The sequence below is a fragment of the Littorina saxatilis genome, linkage group LG1 (genome assembly GCF_037325665.1).
Source record: "Littorina saxatilis isolate snail1 linkage group LG1, US_GU_Lsax_2.0, whole genome shotgun sequence".
In the NCBI taxonomy this organism is placed as follows: Eukaryota; Metazoa; Mollusca; class Gastropoda; order Littorinimorpha; family Littorinidae; genus Littorina; species Littorina saxatilis.
Genome location: NC_090245.1, coordinates 102456520 through 102472364, shown reverse-complemented (window position 1 = coordinate 102472364; position 15845 = coordinate 102456520). Strand labels below are relative to the sequence as shown.

General features: G+C 42.4%; 1 protein-coding gene across 1 annotated transcript in view; it reads left to right on the top strand.

The window, feature by feature from the left end:
- Positions 1 to 15845, top strand: part of LOC138948234 (A disintegrin and metalloproteinase with thrombospondin motifs 9-like) — a 169975-nt gene that overhangs the window by 72324 nt on the left and 81806 nt on the right. The window contains exon 2 of the mRNA XM_070319754.1: positions 11232 to 11289. Within this exon, the coding sequence (XP_070175855.1) occupies positions 11232 to 11289 (58 nt within the window). The remainder of the gene's footprint in view (positions 1 to 11231; positions 11290 to 15845) is intronic.

The following is a 15845-nucleotide window of genomic DNA, read 5'->3' as shown; positions in this document are numbered from 1 at the left end:
ACACAGATTGTGTTCGATAATTCAAACTAGTTTTCCTTGTTGTTTTTCTCTTTTTTTCTTTTTTTTCTTCTCTTTTTTCAAAAATGTGTCGCATTGATCATATTCCGCCATGAAATTTCAGGCATGGTTATGTGAGCACTTATCATAAGTTTTAAACTTGTTGTGCTCCTTCTTAATGATGTTGTTATATTATCATGTATCTGTTTACGAATAAAATACTGTTTAAACAAAAAAAAGGTTTCTCAGATATGCAGGATGGTATGCAAACGACAATAACAAACACCTTTTACCCGTGAGGACAATACGAATACGAATACGAATACGAATACGAATACGAATACTTTATTATCTCATACAGAGAAATTTCAGTGTGGTGCACATTAAAAGACAAAACAAATAATAAGACAACAGATAAAAATACCATACGAAGCATACTACACTCGCGCACGCATATGTACACTAACAGGAATAGTAACATGATTCCAAATAGGTTAATTGCCGTCAGCTTTAGCTAAAAGTTTACCGCTAAAAACTATCATTATCACAGGACTAGATATGTCATTGAACAATATTTATCACAGGACTAGTCATTCGAGGGTTATCACACTCAGCATACGGGTGCACATCAAAGAATATAAACAATATTCATCACAGAAATCAGTGCATATGTTCACCGGCACACATACTAGTTTTAATTAACTTAGGTATTTAAAAAGCCAATTGACTTTGGAATAAAACTGTTCTTAGTTCTGAGCGTGCGGAATCTGGGAGTGCGGAGGCGACGTCCTGAGGGCAGGACCTCAAAGTGGTGAGCGAGCACAATCAAACAGTGTGTTGAAGGATAGTTGGTTTCACTGGAATAACTATGTGATGCTCTACTGTTGAATGTTGCTGTGTCTCAGCTGTAACCATAATAATTATACATTTGGGCCAGGAGCGTCATTTGGTGTCGGTGCCGTCGGCAAAACGCCGGAAACTTTGTCGTTATTTAGGCATACGTGCCGAACGTTTTTCACGATGCCTTAACATTCTAGAAAATGGACAAAATGTTTGCTGAACAAAAAAGAATTCAAGCAAAATCCCTGAAAGTTGTCATTGATAGCCTTTTTTTATGACAGAAGATATAATTATAGGGTTATTATTTGTATGTCGTTTACAACAGTGATGTTCATTCCGATATCAGCTCGTACACACACAATCTGTTATCACTATGATGGGTTAGTTTGCTTGAATTTTCTAATGTCATGATTTGTATATCGTGTGTGTGTGTGTGTGTGTGTGTGTGTGTGTGTGTGTGTGTGTGTGTGTGTGTGTGTGTGTGTGTGTGTGCCAGTGTGTGTGAGAGGTGTTTATTGGAATTGCAAAGCGCTTGAAGCTGTGAATCGGGACTTGCGCTATAGAAAAGTGATTTATTATTATCATTATTAAAACGATTTTATTCCAATGGAAACCCTTTTTCATCTTTTAGCGTCTTATATTATACACAACTCAGAGTGCGGTCGCTGCGACCTCGCCATACACGTAGAAGCCCCTTAACATTCCGGAGTCGAGTGTGTTTGACCGAAAAAAGGGAGGTGTCAGAATGCCAACAATTGTGCCATAGATCAAACAAGTGGGACAAAAGGAGTCAGCGTCACCGACTTGTGCTTTAGTCCGGTGCTATATTTATAGTCTTTTCCTGTCTCGTACGCCCGTTACTGTCTCACCTTGTAACACTAACACCGCCTCTGCCAAAGTGTTTTGTTGTTGCTTCTCACGAGGACACACACAAAAAGACACTTAATTCTTAGTAAATGTGATATGTTTTAGTGTTGTGGTGGGTTTTTGGCTCACGTAAGTGTAGCCTATGCGATGATAAACTTTGTCTGTCTGTGCGTGTGTGTGTGTGTGTGTGTGTGTGTGTGTGTGTGATAGAAACTTTAACATTTCCGAGTCTATGGATAAAGCTCGCATAAGAAGATTACGTCTCGGTCAAAAGTTTGACGTGTGTGATAGAAACTTTAACATTTGAAGACGTCACATTATGACGTAAGAGGGTTAGACGTCACGCAAAGGAATTACTGAAAGTCTCGGTCATTGTTATTGTGAGCGGGCCGAGACTAGTTGGCAGATCCAGTGTCTCGCTTTCTTGCACAGTTTCACCTATGCTTACTGTGTGTGTGTGTGTGTGTGTGTGTGTGTGTGACGGAGTGATTGAGTTTGTGTTACTGTTTGTCGATTTCTTACGTGAGCCTTGAAGGCTTCGCCTCTTGTTTTAAGTGCAGTTCTTAATTCTTAGTAAATGTGATATGTGTTAGTGTTGTTGGTGCAACTCGTAATTCTTAGTAAATGTGATATGTGTTAGTGTTGTTGGTTTTTTGGCTCACGTAAGTGTAGCCTATGCGATGATAAACTTTGTCTGTCTGTGCGTGCGTGCGTGCGTGCGTGCGTGTGTGTGTGTGTGTGTGATACAAACTTTAACATTTCCGAGTCTATGGATTATGTCAGTCTCGGTCAAAAGTGTTTGACGTGTGTGATAGAAACTATTTGAAGACGTCACATTATGACGTAAGAGGGTTAGACGTCACGCAAAGGAATTACTGAAAGTCTCGGTCATTGTTATTGTGAGCGGGCCGAGACTACTTGGCAGATCCAGGGTCTCGCTTTCTTGCACAGTTTCACCTATGCTTACTGTGTGTGTGTGTGTGTGTGTGTGTGTGTGTGTGTGTGTGTGTGTGTGTGTGTGTGTGTGTGTGTGTGTGTGTGTGTGTGTGTGTGTGTGTGTGTGTGTGTGTGTGTATGTGTGACGGAGTGATTGAGTTTGTGTTACTGTTTGTCGATTTCTTACGTGAGCCTTGAAGGCTTCGCCTCTTGTTTTAAGTGCAATTCTTAATTCTTAGTAAATGTGATATGTGTTAGTGTTGTGGTGGGTTTTTTTAAGTGCAATTCTTAATTCTTAGTAAATGTGATATGTTTTAGTGTTGTGGTGGTTTTTTTTAAGTGCAATTCTTAATTCTTAGTAAATGTGATATGTTTTAGTGTTGTGGTGGGTTTTTTTAAGTGCAATTCTTAATTCTTAGTAAATGTGATATGTTTTAGTGTTGTGGTGGTTTTTTTTAAGTGCAATTCTTAATTCTTAGTAAATGTGATATGTTTTAGTGTTGTGGTGTTTTTTTTAAGTGCAATTCTTAATTCTTAGTAAATGTGATGTATTTTATGTCTGTAATCGCCCGACACTGCATGGTAATATTCCCAGTGATGGCGCTAGTACTTTTTCAAAACGGTACGCAAACTTGTATGATGCTAACAGTTGGAGTCCAACTCAGAGTACTGGTTTTATTGTTCTACCAGGGAAACAAACAGGTATTTCTAAAAATCAACCAGTAGGTCATACCGGCAGCCATTTTTGTTCCGGTATTTTCTCGATTCAACCGGTAAAATACCGGTAATTACCGATTAACGCCAATACTGTATTCCTTGTTTTATAAGGACAGGAATAATTTGAGTCTTGAGTCTTGACTGTGAGGACATTCACACTTTATCAGGCACCGGAAGGATCCCGCGTAAACAACTCCTCTCCCCATCTGTGATAAGGCCGTCTCAGATCAATCCTTTTACACGGGATAAGACCACCCCTCCGCTTGGACACATACCAACACTCAAAAGCCTGGCTGCTTTCTGTGCAGAGTTGGAATTTCTTGTTGGAATTTCTTGTTGGAATTTTTTGTTGGAATTTTTTGTTGGAATTTCTTGTTGGAATTTTTTGTTGGAATTTCTTGTTGGAATTTTTTGTTGGAATTTCTTGATGATTTCATTTCTTAAATCGCCACCGAGGATTGTGCCTTTGAAGATACCTTCCTCTCTGTCTATATGTCAACAGTGTTAGTGATCCTCAATCATCCTCTCTGTCTATATGTCAACAGTGTTAGTGATCCTCAATCATACTATCTTGTTTGCTATCATGTATAGGATTCACTTTTCTGGTTTTACTGTTTTGAGTAAAGAGTCAAATATCTCAAAAGTCTGAATAAAAAAACAAGAAAGGTAAATAAATTATTGTTGGAACGTGTGTTATTGTTATCTATCTCAAAAGTCTGGTTAGCTGGCCGCCCGCCTCCCCGTCCGTCCGTCCGTCTGTCTGTCGGTCTATCTATCCTATTACCTCTTTCTCTACCAGCCACCATCCCCTTGCAACCACACCCCCTCTATCCCCACTCCTCTGCAAATCCCCCTCCCCTACCCCCCTTTGATTCCTTCTGAATTGCGTGCACGCGCAGGACCGGAAGTCCCCAAAGGCGCAGACTCCTAATATCTTCATTCTGTAGTTGTTCCTTTCCGTTTCGCCCACAGCTGTGAAGATTTTTTTTAAACAATGTTCTTTCTTTTTACTTTTTGTTTGGTGCAAACAAATCTTGCGCAAAAGGCGTGTGAGGAATTAGTTTGCTTACTCAACGGCACATGCTGGGAGGTAACATTACAGCATCCCGCGGAGGTACAGAAAAAAAGAGATTCTTTGGCCGTAATGACGAAACAAAAGGAGACAAAAAAGGACGGCGCGGACGGATTCCAGAGAGAGAGAGAGAGAGAGAGAGAGAGAGAGAGAGAGAGAGAGAGAGAGAGAGAGAGAGAGAGAGAGAGAGAGAGAGAGAGAGAGAGAGAGAGAGAGAGAGAGAGAGAGAGAGAGATGATGATGGAACTTTATTTTTCTCGGATAGAGGTTTAAGGCGACGCCTTTTCTTTCAACCGGTCCTTACTTCTAATACAAACGTCTAATAAATGATAAACAAGTAAAGCAACATGACAAATTAACAAAGTAAACAAACGAACCAGCAAACAATCGACAAGTAAGCAAACAAGCAAATAAACATAAACAACATAACAAAATGACAAAGTAAGCAACATACAAATCGAAAGCGAAACATGCAACATGTTAATTGAGGTTACACATGTAAAGACAGTGATCGACGGTAAAATTCACACGATACCAACGTTTACAGTAATGCTAATAATGATTATATGGTGTAAATGATGATGATGAAGATGTTGATGATGATGATAATGATGATGATGATGATGATGATGATGATGATGATGATGATGATGAGAATGAGAATGATGATGATGATGATGTTGATGATGATGATGGAAAATCGCAACATAAATTCCACATAATACATATAATAAAGAACATATAAATTTTGTGTAATTCATAAAGCTTTGCCAATTGTTGACAGCTACTTGCACGTGTTAAGACTAGTATAGCCATCTAGGTAGACATAAAATGATTATGCAGAGCTTGTTTAAAACTCTTTAGTGAGGTTAATGATCTTACTACAGACGGAATGGAGTTCCACACCATAGCGCCAGAGAAGGCTTGACTAGTTTTGAACAAATCAATCCTGGGTATTGGTGGTAGAACATTGATAGACCCGTACCTTTAGGTGACTGTGAAATAGGTCCTGAATATAGATGGGCACTTCGCCATGATATACTTTATACATCATTACAGTCTTATTAAACTGTAACTGTTTAACTAGCGGCAGGTAGTTTAGATTAGAGAGAGAGAGAGAGAGAGAGAGAGAGAGAGAGAGAGAGAGAGAGAGAGAGAGAGAGAGAGAGAGAGAGAGAGAGAGAGAGAGAGAGAGGAGAAGGGGGAGAGAGAGAGTCCGACGAACAAATGAACGTAGATCTTTGTGCCTAATTTGAATATCATGGCTCTGCCAAATAGAGAGAGAGAGAGAGAGAGACAGAGACAGAGACAGAGACAGAGAGACAGACAGAGACAGACAGAGACAGGGACAAACAGACAGAGAGAGACAGAGAGTCTGGAACAGCACGTTGCTCAGTCTCTGCAGCGGCACTGAAGCATCGTTTAACCGGCAAACAATGTCAACCTTGACATGCAACCTTGACATATCTCTCTCTTCTGTTTCTTCCCTTCTTTGTTTTGAGTTGGTGTCCTTTTGCTTACTTCTACAACCTATACCGTCTGCTGGTTTTCCCAAATGTTCGTTAGCGTTTTTCCACTTTCGTTTTTTTGTAATGTGTAAGATTCTGAGAGAAGAAAAATGCTTGAAAGAGTCGGCCTTCGTGCCTGTAAAACAGCCGTTCGTTATTTTGTAACACGTTTTTCTTTGTTGCATCTCCATTTTCACTGGAAGCTTTGTTTTCTGGGGAAGTGCATGAAGTTGATTTTACCTGAGGTCTTTCGGTACTGCTTCTCCACCCTCAGTCTCTGTGTCTCTCAGTGTCTCTGTCTCTGTCTCTGTCTCTCTCTGTCTCAACCCCCTCCCCCCCCCCCCCCCCGATTAACACTCTCCTTTATTTACTATAGATTTTTCTTCAACGGATACTTATGATCAACTGCTCCCATCATTCCAATGATAACATCTTCTTAGGGTACTTTCTACTCTCTGTGCGTTGTTTCATAATTTATTAAGTATGAGTACAGCCGTTCTCGTGTATGGTGATGCCATTGTTTTCTTGAGCAGAAAACACAAATAAATCTGATTCTGTGAACGTTCAAAAAAAAAAGTCAGAGACTTCATGACGGCAAGAAACTTTCTTATCATTCGCATTTTCTCAGCCCTCTCCGCGTGGTCCTCTTTTCGTAGAGAGCTATTGAAATTCATGGTTGGTTCACGTAGTGCAGGCGTCACTTGACGGAAAAGCCAGACGGCTGTTCCATCAGTTGGACCTTGAAAGATCGAGATTGCAATCTCCGCTTTCGCTTGATGATTGACAGCATGGGCCTCCGATTCATTCCATCTTCTCTCTGCATCACATCCTTTTTCTTTATCAGGATTCATCTTGTGTATTCTTCCTGGAAGCAGATACGAGACGATGAAATTTCTTCAAACTAGAGAAATTCGATATTAGCTTTTTGCAACGGAAAATAAAAGATCTTATGATTAGAAAACAACTGTATTTTACACCAGGTTAAAGGTTTGGTTGTTTGAATATCAATAAAGCGATGTTTCCCTTTCCCATCCTGGGGCCCGGGTAGCTCAGGTGGTAGAGCACTGGACTTGTGATCGAAAGGTCGCCGGTTCGAATCCGGGCCGGGACGGACACGGGTCGACTTTATGTGCAGACCCAGAGACGGTATCCATCTCCCACCCCCGTGTCACCACAATGGCACGTTAAAGATCTTGGTCATTCTACCATGAGTGCAGATGGCTGATACCACCTAAACACGCATACATCAAAAGCCGTGAGGGCGTAAAAACTCGAATCGTATAAACCAATTCATGTCCAATATAGGCAATTAAGACCTGACGGACAATAAGCCCCTTAAAATTTACTTACTTCCCAGCCTTTCCCTAATCTGAATTTGATCTTTCCCTTGCTGCTTTGAAACATACGACCAAATGTATTTTAAACCATCTGGTTACATCTAGCAATTTGACTTTCATCGTGTATTCAAATTTTAAAATAACCCTTTAGCTGTCTTATATTTCAGATGTTTTAGGCTTTTTCAGACTTTTCTTAAAGCTAAAGATGGATCAGATGGGAAGGAAAATCTTTAGAAAATGGAAATGCACTGTATTAGCATTAACAAAAACATGACGTTCAGTTGTGCGACTATCAATTAAGCGCTGTTTCCCTTCGCTTTTCCCATCCTTTTCCTAATTTGAATTTGATCTTTTTCGTGGATGATGGGGTTGCGCCGTAGCTGTAATGATAAAGCCAAAAACAGTCTGAATGATAACACGAAGACATCAAAGGTACAGTCAGTAAATGTGAGTTTACCTGTGATTAGATATTACGAGGATCATAAGGGTGCCGAAAGGTAAGTGCCATTCCAGCCGTCCCTCGCTCACGATTGTCTTCTTCGCCTTCACATTACTTTGACAACACCTTCCAACTTCCCATACAAGTCTAAAGACAACGCCTTGATAACATTCTGCCATGCATTATTTAAATGACATCAGTGTAATTCTGAGATTTGTTTCGGCATATTGAATTTGCCATCAGTCTCCTATCTGATCGATCAGAAGCGCAGCCTCCCCGCCTACAGAACAATCCACGTGATATTTCATTAATGACGCCCGATGCAAAATTCCTGAGATTTCTATCAGCTTGGCATTACACAGAAACATTCCCATAATAGTTCTAGCACACGCGATTGCTCCTGCTGAGTCTTCGGCCATGGAATCCCTTTGCGGTGAGGAATCCTTGATGCTATCAGTATCAAAAAGTTGCGGGAATCATTGCTATTGGCAAAATGTCCTCCCGACAAAAGAAGAAAGAGAGAGATTAGGGAATTCATTCCCTCTGATGGTGCCAACTCTGTGTCTGGGTGAAGCAGAATTGCAGGACAAGTTTTTTTAATTTTTGTTTGTTCTTTTTACATCTAGTCAAGTTTTGACTAAATGTTTTAACGTAGAGGGGGGAATCGAGACGAGGGTCGTGGTGTATGTGTGTCTGTCTGTCTGTGTGTGTGTGTGTGTGTGTGTGTGTGTGTGTGTGTCTGTGTGTGTGTGTGTAGAGCGATTCAGACTAAACTACTGGACCGATCTTTATGAAATTTGACATGAGAGTTCCTGGGTATGATATCCTCAGACGTTTTTTTCATTTTTTTTTTATAAATGTCTTTGATGACGTCATATCCGGCTTTTTGTGAAAGTTGAGGCGGCACTGTCACGCTCTCATTTTTCAACCAAACTGGTTGAAATTTTGGCCAAGCAATCTTCGACGAAGGCCGGGGTTTGGTATTGCATTTCAGCTTAGTGGCTTAAAAATTAATTAATGACTTTGATCATTAAAAATCTGAAAATTGTAATTAAAAGTTTTTTTTATAAAACGATCCCAATTTACGTTCATCTTATTCTCCATCATTTTCTGATTCCAAAAACATATAAATATGTTATATTTGGATTAAAAACAAGCTCTGAAAATTAAACATATACAAATTATTATCAAAATAAAATTTCCGAAATCGATTTAAAAACAATTTTATCTTATTCCTTTTCGGTTCCTGATTTCAAAAACATATAGATATGATATGTTTGGATTAAAAACACGCTCAGAAAGTTAAAACGAAGAGAGGTACAGAAAAGCGAAGAGAGGTACAGCGCAACTACTACCCCGCTCTTCTTGTCAATTTCACTGCCTTTGTCACGAGCGGTGGACTGACGATGCTACGAGTATACGGTCTTGCTGAAAAATTGCATTGCGTTCAGTTTCATTCTGTGAGTTCGACAGCTACTTGACTAAATGTTGTATTTTCGCCTTACGCGACTTGTTTCTTCTTCCTTTTCCTGTATCAGTATTTAGCACTGTCCCTCTGTGTCTGTGTGCGAGTGAGGAAGAATTGCACGACAAGTTTTTTTGTTCTTTCCTTCTTCCTTTTCCTTTATCTTTTCTATCTACTGTCCCTCTGTGGCTGCGTCTGCCACCCCCCCCCCTCCCCCCCTTGCGCCCCCTCCCCTCTGCCCTCTCTCCCTCTCTCTCCTAAACTTGGAGCATATTACATAATTATGACGAGCTTAGAGAAGAATGAAAGCAAAGCAAAGAGAGACAGTGCACCAACACGTCTTCACAGGACGAAAACCCATTCGTTCAGTGACGTATTCCCGCGTTCTATCTCACGTGACCCATTCCTCTCGGAATTGTGGGAGATAAAACTAGGATTTGACGTGAGATTATCTTGTCCTTTAGGAGCACAGATAACGGCGACAAAGGGTGAATGGGGCAACGAATGGTTGCATTGGGGTTGTCCAAATGTCTTGGTAACAGAATGCGCAAGGTCTGACGTTGGGGCAACTGCATTCACAAAAGGGATGAGCATTACCAAGACGAGGATTAGAAGTTTCTGAACGTTGCCTGTCTGTGTCTTGTCAGTGTTTTCGCTGTGGAATTATTTTGCTGTACAGTGGAACCCCCCATTTAAGACCCCCCCCCCTCCCCCAATTTAAGATGTCCTCCCCTTTGAGACCTTGTTTTCTTAAATTTTCTGTTCATAACCTCTGTAATTTTCCCCCCATTTTGAGACTCCCTCCTTTTTAAGACCTGATTTTGTCAGATTTTTGGAGGTCTTAAAAGGGGGGTTCCACTGTATTCTACTTATATTCGCATGTGAATTTTCCCTGTCGTATTTGACGTTGGAACCCACCCCGATCCCCTTGTTCCGCTACGCCTTCACACAGTTTTCTCTGCTTCTGCACTTTTGCTGTTTGAGGGCGGTGTCGCAGTTTCATAACTTATTCTATTTTCCAAAAGCAGCTAAAGTATATTTGGAGTTTGTCTTAGAAAAAATCAAGACACGGAAACCTTCTTAAAGGTCAATTTGTTTGCCCGAAACAAGTCTTGAAACACGAGTTTTGTAGCGTGTTTCTCTCATAATGTTGATGCAAACAAACAAACAAAAAACCCACCTATTTTAGTGTTGCTTCATCACTAAAAAAATAAAATAAAAAAATTAAAAAGAAAGAAAGAAAATAAAAGAGAAAAAACAAGAGTGTTAAACCATGTAATTTCTTCTTAAGCATGCCTAGTTGATGGTGAGCCGTGTACCAGCTTAAGTGCACCCGTTAGACAACGATCCTGTGGCAGATTTAACCCGCTTTTCGTTTAATTAACAGGGCTGGTACAAATGCCAAGTATTTACCTCTCACGATTGCACGATACTCCGAATTTCGGGCAAATAAATTTTCTCCGTCTAGACTGGTATACATTTCTCCTTCAGCCATCAAACTCGTGTTGACTTGACTGCGCATGTCAAACAGTGGTCGTCAAATATTGCGCCGGAAGTTGATGGCCGTTTTACGGTAATGGCGTCAAGTCAATGTTTGCGGCAAACAGCACAGGCACGATTAATACGTACTGTGATGCCTCCCGCAGACGACATTTGGGTCGGAGGTGTTTTTGTGGTGTGAAATGAGCTTACTCAGCATAGTCTGGAGAATTGTTTGTAGTCAAGAAAAGACTATATGAGAGTCAAGCAGTAAAGATTGCTTGCGTGAAATTATACTGATTCAACTTTTGTTGCGCCTTGCTAAGTTTCTGGTTTTTGTGTGATCGTTATTTGTGATAGAGAGTCTAGTTTCCTCGTGTCGGAACCAGTTTTTTCTTCTTCTTTATTCCATGTTTTCTTTTTTGTCCTTCTATTTTTGTTTGTTTGTTTGTTTGTGTCTTTCTATATATTAAGTTGTACTTTTTACAATGTTCGTAATAACCTGTACCTTCAAGATTTGTGGACGGATGAAAGTCATACAATTTTGTCATTTGCATTTTTGTGTATGTTTCAGCGCAGCAGGCGTGTTGGTGTTACAAGTATGTGTGCTGTGTTCACGAGTGCTGGCCAACGTGAGTATTTCAAATAAATGCGTGTCATGGACTCTTACTTTAAAGGGATACCCCCTTCCCTTGCCCCATTCCCAACGCTTAAATGGGGGCCCGGTAGCTCAGTTGGTAGAGCTCTGGATCCTCGTGTCACGGGTTCGAATCCGGGCCGGGACGGACACGGGTCAACTTTATGTGCAGACTCAGAGACGGTATCCATGTTCCACCCCCGTGTCACCACTATGGCACGTAAAAGACCTCGGTCATTCTGCCATAAGTGCAAGTGGGCTGTGCACACCTAAACACGCAGACACCTGGGTAGCGCGACTCTGTTGCTGCTAGTTTTCCACTGAGAGGAAGCGACCCGAATTTGCTACCGAGTAATGAAAATGAAAATGAAAAGATGTGAAATCAAGCCTTTGTCCTCGCATTTTTCTTAAATGCTCAAAACCGCAATTACAGCTGCAATCACGAACAATTCATCATTCGCAGAAACCTTCAACACGTTCTTCTGATAGATAAGGAGAAGGACAATAACTGCATATGTTGACGCAGTGAAACATAATTATTCGACACACAAAATTACTCATATTAAGATGCAAGGTAATATGGTTAACGCGCTCCTTTGTTTTCGTGGAAAACAGCAGCTGGGTTTACTACAGGTAATCATGATTTTTCCGAGTCGCCTTTGGCAGCATACAATCTTCATCTCGTGTGCTCTGAGAGATTTACAATACAACATGACATACTGTACCTCCCCTCGGAAAGAGTGAGCACGGGGACCGCCCTGTGCGTGCGTACGTGCGTGCGTGCGCGCGCGCGTGTGTATGTGTGTGTGTGCGTGTGTGTGTGTCTGTCTGTGTGTCTGTCTGTGTGTCTCTCTTAGTATGTGTGTCTGTCTGTGTGTCTGTGTGTCTGTCTGTCTCTTTTTTTATGTCCGTCTCTGTCTGTCTGTCTGTCTGTCTCTCTGTCTGTCTGTCTCTCTGTCTCTCTCTCTCTCTCACTCTCTCTCTCTCTCTCTCTCTCTCTCTCTCTCTCTTTGTCCCTTGACTGTCTGTCACCCTCTCTCTCTCTCTTTATCTCTCTCTCTTTATCTCTCTCTCTCTCTCTCTCTCTCTCTCCCCCTCTGTCTTTCTTCTTCCTCCTCCTCCTCCTCCTCCTCCTTTCATCCTCTTCGTCCCCCCCTCTATCTACCTCATCAACACACACCCTCCCCGCCCCCACTGAGAAAGGTAGGTCAAAACGGATGTTCGTAAGATGAATCGCCAATGTAAAGAAAAAGTTTCAGTCAATTAAGCCTGGGCGAGGCAAGGGAAGTTCAGTCATAGATTATGAGCTGTACACGGCTCTCTTGTGTGTAGTGGTTGGGATAGATAATCCTAGACGCTGATCTGTCCCGTAAATTCCGGTAAAAAGAGAAAAAATAGCACAGCAGCGAAAGAGTCCTTCCCCTTTGCGGAAGTTTACGAGCTCAACAGGCCACCGTTGTTGTAAGATGGTATAGGACGAGTCAGTGAGTTGATAAGGGTTTTTGTTTTTTATGAGGGGCATGTGTATAGGGGTGGGCGGGTTGGTAGTAACGGAGAGCATAACAGAATGGAGGGAGAGAGTTGTTTGTTGTATGTTTATTAGGGTCTGCTAGTGTGTGATAGGGTTTATGTCCGTCTGTAGATGTTATTTTTTTCTTCTGTTAGTCCTGTGTTGACAGCTCTTCGACAAGCGCTTAGCCTGAACTGTACCCACGGGATACGCGCGATATGTATAAGTTACAGCTCCGTCCATCCATGGTATCGCCTGATATTTTGTCGAGACTGGGTCAATGAATATGATGACGTCACTCGAGGCTCTGCCGAGAGTGACGTCATTATATTCTTTCACCCCGTCGAGACAAAATATCCCGCGATACCATGGATGGACGGAGCTGTAACGTATATATATGGCATGACCAAAATAAAGAGAATTTGTCATGGGATGTGGCAACAAATCATTTGAAATTCACCATGGGCAATCAACCCAAGCCTAGAAGTTGTAGAACTATATTTTGTTTCAGTCTTGGCAAGGCCAGTTTTGTCCAGTTCCGGAAAAGACATCATGAATTCATTCACCCTGCCGAGACGAAAAAAACAATTCCATGGATGAAAACGTATAAGCTTATATCCCGTGACGCATCAAAGCTAAATTTTGTTTTGAAATGTCTTCACAACGTACAGATAACTTATACCGCCATAATCGCCTTCACAAGACAGGATAAACGCACACTTTGTTTTTCGTCTGCTACAAATCTAGTCTTGTTGGTTGACGGAGAGACTAAAGCTTCAATCGTACCTTCATCAACAGGAATAAATGCTCAATCCGCTGTCAGTTCGCAATTCGCAACTGAACCTTGTTTTTTTTCTTTAACTTTTTGGTTAACATTGAAACGGCAATCCAAAAGAGTGTTTCAGCTGTTTCAAGACACAGGCTTGGCTCCTTCTTTTGAGTTTCTTTTCAGTCTAAAATGACACCGGAAGCGAACAAATTGTCGCGTATACTGTCGTCACAAAAAGACGTCATGACAAAGTTACACGCAAAGCGAAAGAGACTTTGAGATCATTTACTTTTGTTTGGAATTTTCCGTCTGTTCCTAGCTTGTCAGTGAAGACCTGACGTGAGTAAGCTTACCCTTTGCAGCTGTGAAATAATCAGTCTTGTGTCTCGGTCGTGTAGGTACAGAGTTTGCTTCTGCAATCATTGTGTTCGTGTTGATGACGGCTTCATAAGATTTCCATGTTCTTGTTTCTGGGGCTGCGCAAGTTATTTTGCCTAGGTCATGGCCGAACTTTAGGCCTACGGAGAAATATCGCTGGATATTTTCTCCCTAGATTAACAGAGACAAAGAAGGGAAGTCATGCTGTATAAGCTTCTTATTGATTGATTGATTGATTGAGAGGGGGAAAGGTGAAGCCGGTTTGAGGAGGCAGAAAGAAGGCTACAACAAGATTCGCCGTGCACAACCTATTCATCATGGTCGGAGTAGAGATTGTTGACTGTTTTCTTTACGTTTAGTCTGCTACTGAAAGTGTCATGAAACACCGAATACTATACTGTTCAAAAAAAGAAACGCATAGTTGCTACTTGCCAAATTTGTTTTATTTTTCGAAAAAATTAACAGAAAATCCAATATGTAGATTATTTGTTTGAAATTTGGTATGGACACAGTTGAATGCACACACAGTTCATTTACATCTTCAAATCAATCAGTCAATCAATACGATTGGGTGCCGAGGCTGTCAAGTCAGTAGGGGGTGTGACTGCCTTGAGCAGCAACAACTGCCCGGCACCTTCTGGGCATGGACTGGATCAGATGCCGGATATCTTGCTGTGGGATGGTGTCCCACTCCTCCTGAAGTGCCTGCAATAGATCGCGGTGATTTGCCGGCGCTTCTTCTCGCCTGCGCACACGTCTGTCCAATTCATCCCAGAGGTGTTCTATCGGGTTCATGTCTGGCGACATGGATGGCCAGGGAAGCACCTGGACATGGTGGTCGGTGAGGAACTGGGTGGTGAGTCGTGCTGTGTGCGGGCGAGCGTTGTCCTGCTGGAATATGGCATCCTGGTCAGCCAGAAGAAGAAGGGCGTGTGGGCGCAGAATTTCCTCCACGTATCGCTGGGCAGTTATGCGCCCTTGGACGTGCACCAGGGTGCTCCTTCCAGCGGTATTGATCGCCCCCCACCCCATGACGCCTCCACCACCATGAACGGGTGCCTCATCCACACAATGTGGGCGCGTAACGTTCGTTTACTCTCCGGTAGGCCCTCCTCCGACCATCATGTCGCTGGAGCAGGAAGTAGGACTCGTCGCTGAACCACACGTGTCTCCAGTGATTCCGGACGGTCCAGCGAAGGTGCTGGTTGCCCCACTGCACTCGGTTCTGGCGATGGCGGCGGGTGAGGACAGCTCCTCTGTGAGGTCTGCGAGCTCTCAAACCAGCTTCATGCAGGCGGTTCCGCACGGTCTGGTCCGATAATCGGTGTGGCCCGGGGAGAGCCTGGACAGAAGATGAGGCCGACAGGAAACGATTCCGGAGGTGGCGGAGCCGTATGAAGCGGTCGTGAGCAGCAGTTGTCGCCCTTGGTCTTCCCGCTCGTGGCAAGTCAGCAACGGAGCCAGTGGCTTGACACCTGACCCACAGTCTACTGATGGTGCTCTGGGACACGTGGAAGTGCCTGGCGATTGCACTTTGACTTTGGCCTGCTTGTAAATGACCCAATGCAATTTGGCGGTCTTCTCTGCTCAATCGGGCCATCTTTCGTCGCTGAATTGTCGTCTGATTTCTTTGTGGCGAACAATCCGCTTTTATGGGTTTTGGAAGACATGGTGAGAGCTCAATATTCTCCGAGTTTCACGAGATTACACTGAAGCATGACGAGTGGTCATGCCAAATGAGCAATTTTGACATTGTAGCCACTGATAACGCATGCGTCACGTGCAGAGCTCACTTGTGGCAATGGACGAAAGGTCGACGACCAGATAAACATTTTCTGCAGTTAGGTGGATATCCTTGTAGCCATATAACTAAATTAACCAAATATTACAAGCT